The sequence below is a fragment of the Microtus ochrogaster genome, linkage group LG4, assembly GCF_000317375.1.
Source record: "Microtus ochrogaster isolate Prairie Vole_2 linkage group LG4, MicOch1.0, whole genome shotgun sequence".
NCBI classification, from domain to species: domain Eukaryota; kingdom Metazoa; phylum Chordata; class Mammalia; order Rodentia; family Cricetidae; genus Microtus; species Microtus ochrogaster.
The window spans coordinates 35,145,481-35,151,736 of record NC_022030.1 but is presented as its reverse complement, the minus strand read 5'-3'; the positions used below and the strand labels follow the sequence as shown (position 1 = coordinate 35,151,736).

General features: G+C 43.6%; 1 protein-coding gene across 2 annotated transcripts in view; it reads right to left on the bottom strand.

The window, feature by feature from the left end:
* Positions 1-6,256, bottom strand: part of Hdlbp (high density lipoprotein binding protein) — a 77,483-nt gene that overhangs the window by 19,714 nt on the left and 51,513 nt on the right. For both annotated transcript variants that reach the window (XM_005361375.3, XM_005361374.3), the window contains exons 6-11: positions 5,509-5,715; positions 5,132-5,347; positions 4,304-4,510; positions 3,450-3,557; positions 1,918-2,022; positions 1,433-1,511 (exon numbers count right to left, since the gene is read on the bottom strand). In XM_005361375.3, the coding sequence (XP_005361432.1) occupies positions 1,433-1,511; positions 1,918-2,022; positions 3,450-3,557; positions 4,304-4,510; positions 5,132-5,347; positions 5,509-5,715 (922 nt within the window). The remainder of the gene's footprint in view (positions 1-1,432; positions 1,512-1,917; positions 2,023-3,449; positions 3,558-4,303; positions 4,511-5,131; positions 5,348-5,508; positions 5,716-6,256) is intronic.

The window sequence follows — 6,256 nt, the reverse complement described above, 5'->3', positions numbered from 1 at the left end:
GTAGACCAGGCTGGCCTCGAACTCACAGAGATCCGCCTGCCTCTGCCTCCCGAGTGCTGGGATTACAGGCGTGCGCCACCACCGCCTGGCTTTAGACTATAGTTTTTTGACCATACTCCAGTTCTGTGACTCCTAGTAAGGAGAAATCAACCTATTTCTATTAAGTAAACTCTACAGTCAACTAAAACAAAAAGCAAAACCATAAAACCAAGTTCCTGGTGTGCACATACAAGGTTCAAGCTGCATGTGAAATAAGTGCCAACTGAGGTCATTCAGCTGGGGAATTATCACAGTCATGAAAATGGCACAGAATCAAAACTACCAAACAGAATGCATCATTCACCCATCACTGGAGCAGAGAGGCTTATATTTACAAGCAACAAAAACATAATGAATGGGTCCAAGTCAAAATGAAATGCAAAAGGATTTGTTGAACCCCTGTACCATGGAGTTGTTTCAAGAATATGCTAACATGTGTTATGAGTAGTCATACAGAAAAGATGGATTAAAAAAGAACCTGAGTGCTGACATACACTATAATCCCGGCTCTCAGGACCCTGAGACAGAAAGATCATGAATTCAATTAGGCAATATAGATATCCTATCTGGGGGGTAGAGGATTCTTTGGCCTAGATTTAATTTCTATCCCTCAACCTATCAATCTTTGTGTGTGTGATTCACTTTAACACATTACTAAGGTTTCTCTGTAGCTTTGGAGCCTGTCCCAGAACTAGCTCTTGTCTTAGACCAGGCTGGCCTTGAACTCAACAGAGGTCTACCTGCCTCTGCAGGAATTAAAGGTGTGCACCCCCTCGCCTGGCTGGTCAGTGCATTCTTGTGCTCTTCCTGTAATATCAATCAACAAATTAAAACCCGAGCTTGAAGGTTGGGTGGTGGCGGCACACGCCTTAAAGGCAGGGGCAGGGTCTACAAAGTTCCAGGACAGCCAAGACTGTTACACAGAGAAACCCTGTACCGAAAGAACAAACCAAACCAACCAACCAACCAACCAACCAACCAAACAAACACACACCACACAAACCCCAATCTTTAGACAGTGTATGACTACTACTACTCACTTAACAAAACTCCTGAGTGAACAACTTGGGTGCAAGTCTGGGGAGGTAAGTATTAGAGTCCCACAAACACTGGTGGGCTAAGTAAAGCAGACTGCATGAAAAGTAAAAATACAATCTCTAGCTAGAGAGGGCTGATTCTGAAAGTGACAATTTATCTTGGGCAAAAGGGAAAGGCAGTTTCTTTAGGAAAATGTACGAAGCTGCAGAATCAAATTTCTATTCACAGCAGCACCCAGCCTGGCCTATTCACCCAGCACCCAGGAGGCTAATGCAGGAAACCCATGAGGGTCCTCATCTCCTTCTCAGGGCTTCAGTGCATTAGAGCTCCGCCACCACCCATCAGCCTTACTCACTGTTGGCTCCACTCTTTCCAATGAGATGTCTGTGAAATTTATGGTCGATGTTGATTTCTACATAGTCCATCCGATTAATCTACAAGGGAAGTATAAGTTAAACAGATGAATGCTTCTTGCCCTTTTTTCTCCTCCTTTCTCTGTTTTTTTTTTTTTTTTGAGACAAAGTTTCTCTATGTAGCCCTGGATGTCTTGGAACTCTTTATGTAGACCATGCTGGCCTCCAACTCACAGAGACCCATCTGTACCACCACGTACCCAGCAAGACTTGCCCTATCTCAACAACCAAGAATTGCTGCACCCTCCAAGGTCCCAACCTCAAAAGTTTCTTTCACCCAGGGGACCTCAGTCATCTTGTGTTTCAGAACCCATTATACACACAACAAGGCTACTCTTCCATCACCATGACACCCATGTAAGTCCTGAATGACAAGACTTCTACCTGTCTCCACCCTACCAGACAGAGCCTTCCCTGTTCTACTTACCAGGTCTTTGACCATTCCTTCAATCTGTTCTTGGGCTACACTCACATCCTCCGTGGGGCCCTCCAGGGTGATCTTGTCCTCACCTTCTGTGAACTCAATGTGAACCTACCAGACCAAAATGAGAGAAGGAACGGCCAAGGCCAAATAACACAGTTGCTATGTACTGCACAGGTAGTAAGGGCTCATCCACCAACACAAAGAACTGAAATGAAGGGTTGAAGGATGGCACTATACATCATGGCCCAAGCTCTGATATACCTTCTTTTTGCTGAGACTAGGAGCTGGGAAGCCCTTCACAGTGTGCTTGCCCTCAGTATGTACAGACATCACCACTGTTCATGGTCTCAGGAATTGTTTTCCTTTTTGGAAGGCAGACTTCACTTTGATTGTATAAAGAGAAAAAGATGGCAAAGACAGTATCTGTTTGTTTTCTTTTCTTCATTTTTGTGTATAAACCCATGTGAGTATATGTCTGTAGAGACCTGAAGGATGTCAGGAAGCATCCTTGATGATTCCTCCACCTTATTCAAGAGGCAGGGTCTCTCAATGAAACCCAGAGCTTGCTCTGAGGATCCTGTTTCTACCTTCTGAGACTAGAATTATAGGAACTGCTGCCATGCCTCGATGGCATGTATAGGAATTCTGAGGATTCACATTCTTGTCTTCATACTTTCTCAGCAAATGTCTTAGTGGCTAAGATATTTACTCAGCCCAAGGACAAATGTTCTGAAAACGAAGTGATGGAATAAAACTCACTTTTTACTCGAGCAGGTCAGTATCTTGTGCTGTTTGTAACACACAAAGGGTAAGGTAGTTGGAAAGGGAGAGCAGTCTGCCTACATCTAAGTAAATCATTAGTGATTCTTAGGCTAGAAAGACTGAAATGACAGGTAAGGCAAACAATACTCATGTCAACAAACTAGGAATAAAGTTCTCTGCTGCCTCTTGGTAAGGACAACAGTATAAGAGAGATGATGACACACTTAAGTCCCTTTCCAAGTGTTGCTCTTCAAATCATGAAATCATAACATAATTACTAAATTCAGTTAAGACACTTATTAAACCTATTAATGAAAAAACCATCTCTTGCTGTAGGAATTCCTATAGCCAGTAGCCTTTAAGTTACCCGCCTACTTGGGTGTGGCCTCTTATATTATATATGCTGATGTAAAGCACACATTTGCGCTCTTCTGGTGGTGTGATTCAGTTCCTGTTCCTTGCTCATGAGGAGGCTAGTGATCTGTGAGTCTACCCCTAAATAAATAATCCTTTATTATACTCAGTTCTGAGCTAGTGTGGGATTTCTTTTTAGTGCCCTTCTTCAGTCTCTGGTTACAAAGACGGGAAAATGATACATATACCTAAAGACATTTATCATGCTTTCCCATAGTTATTAGTGGAAGCTGACTGTATCAACAGGGTAACTGAAGCTTGATATTGTTCTATAGTCTTCAAAGCACCCACAAGACAAATAGCAAAAACAAAATCATGACAGGCAGTTTCAAAATACCAGGTTAAAAATGTTTTCCTACCTTTGGCATTTGCTGAGTGATTTTGGCCAGGTTCTGCCCTTTCTTACCAATGATGAAACGGTGAAGCCAGGAAGGGGCAGAGACTGAGGAAACAGTAAAACTGTTGGCCTACGACAAAAACAGAAAAACAGTTATGGGTCTGTAGATCTTATGGTATGTTATGGGTCTGTAGACTTTATGTTAAAACAAAGGTCAAATCAGGTGTGATGGTGCATTCCCTTAATCCTAGCAGTGAAGACACTGAGGCAGGGAGATGTTTTAAAATTTTTTGCCTGGTCTAACAGTCAGACCTTATTTAAAAACAAACAAAAAGTCGCCAAGTGGTGATGGCTTTAATTCGAGCACTCGGGAGGCAGAGGCAGGTGGATCTACGTGAGTTTAAGGTCAGCTTGATCTACAGAGCAAGTTCCAGGACAGGCTCCAAAGCTATCAAACTGCTCATGTAAAAAAGTAGAGGTGGGGTTGGGGACACAGCTCAGTCAGGAGTACTTGTTGTATGAGCTCAGGGACCTATTTTGGTCCCAAGAGATGGACAGGGTAATGCATGTTTGTAATCATACTAGTAGAATCGTGGAAGTAAAGAATCTGGGGCTTGTGTCACCTGCCAGCCCAGCCCTCTTGGACGTTCTATGTCAACAGACTGTCTCACCTCCTGAGTGATGACCCCAAGACAGTCTTCTGGCCTCTACATACACATGCACATGAACACACAAAGAATTCAGTGGTGAGTGACTCCATCCCCCCACTCCCAATTTAACACATTTGACTGTGTCTGGGTCTCCAGGTTATATCAACAAACAGCCAGTCCATAATGGGCCCCCAGAAATTATCCAAGCACACTTAGAGGGAATTACCTTGGCATAGACTTCAGTCAATGCCTGTCCCAACTTTTCAGGCTCTCCACGAAGTATCACAGTTTCAGAGATGCTGTCTGAGGGTGGAATCTCAACAGAAACTCCAGTTCTTTCCAGGATCTCTTGCAATGAATTGCCTTTCGGCCCAATAACATACTTGTGCTGAGATTTCTTCACTTCCACCGCAATGGTTGTAGTCTTCTTCTTCTAATGAAGAGCACCATAAAGGTGGTCAGCAGGAGAGATAGGAGACACAGGCAGTATGGACAGTCTGTCACTACCAACAAAGCCAGCTGGGGACCTAGATGTGGTTCTCAATAAGTGAAGACTATAACCAGCTCCCCCAGAAATTCTACTTCTCAGGTGTCTGGACTTCCCAAGTCTGGTCACCTTCAAGGATGTTAATGTCAACCCTGAACACTTGAGTAAATAAATGCTTTCCCCGTTTTCCTTCTCTTTTTTTTCTTTTTGGTGTTGGGGATTTGACCTAGGGCCTTTTCCTTGTTAGACAAGTGTGCTCTACCACAGAGCTATACTCCCACCCTACTTTTTCCAAATTTCATACCTAAAAGTCAGAATAAGCTACAAGTCACCTCTAAAAAGTATGCGCCGATCCTATGGCAGCAACCTACCAGTGTGGTCACAGATCCCGAGAAAGGACACACACAGAACACCAGGACACCAGCCTACAGCATACCCTACAGTAGGGAATTGTAGCCACCAAGTACTGAACACAGATACTAAGCTTTGTGCTCAAGGGCAAAAGGGTGCACACTAAAATCCCATTAACTGTTCTTGTCCCCCAGTTCTGCCACCTCCATACTGCACCTTTTCTTCATAAATCTTCTTAATACGAGCCACAGCCTGAGCCAGCTGCTCTTTCTCTCCAGTGAAGACAATTTCTGTCCGGTTAACACTGGGTGGAGGGATGTTGATGCGTGTTCCTGTTTCCTGCATGATCTCGCCCACAAGTCTATTGTACGGCCCAGCGATGAAGGGGTGGAAGGCCTTCTCCACTTCTAGCCTCTCTACAGCACGCTTGTCCTGGAAGGGCAGAATGAACTGATAAGAACACCTTGGAACAGCAGAGCTTGCCAAAGTCACAGTCAAGGCCTCACATATACACGGCGCCTCTAGTTCATTTTGAAAGTGGTAGCACACTAGAAACAAGGCTGGTGCTGGGTATGACCATTCAGAGGGCTCACCTGCTCAGCAGAGATGAGAAGGACCTCATGGCGAGCTTTCTCGATGCCTTCTTTGGTGCCAGTGATCTTGATCTGATTACTGGGGTCATCTGGGCGTGGGATCTGGATTTTGGTTGCAGTTTTTAGTTCTAAATCTTGCAGTTTCTCTCCGTTTTTGCCAATGACAAAGCGATGGTGCTCTTTAGGAATGGTAACAGTTGCTGAGGCCTGTTACAGGACAAACCAACCAAAAACTTTAAACAAACAAAAAAAATTACCTACGGTTCTGATAAAGCACATTCTTCTAGGATATTCCCTAATTAGAATGCTCGAGAAAGCTATCTCATCCACCCCTTATAAACACGAGAGCTAAAACACCATGTCATGATCACAGGGAGCTTACCCTGGTCCAAACCAGGGCCACACCATTATGCAGACTTCTCTATTATGAGACAGAAGAAAACATCTGACTGCATGGGGAAATCACTATTTCATTAAATTCTTCTTTCCATTTATAACAAGAAGGAAAGAAAAAAGACTCCAGCTGTCTTCTGGAGTCTTTTTTTAAAAACAACTTTAACTGCAAGGTACGAGGTATAATATGGGGGTGTGTAGTCCAGTGGTATACGCCTTGACAGGCGTCTACAAACCCTGGCTTTTTCCCACCATGAGAAAGATTACTACAACATCACATACAAGCTACAAAAGGTGGCTTAAATAACAAAAATATCAATTTTTCTTTTCTTCTTCTTCTTTTTTTTTTTTTTTT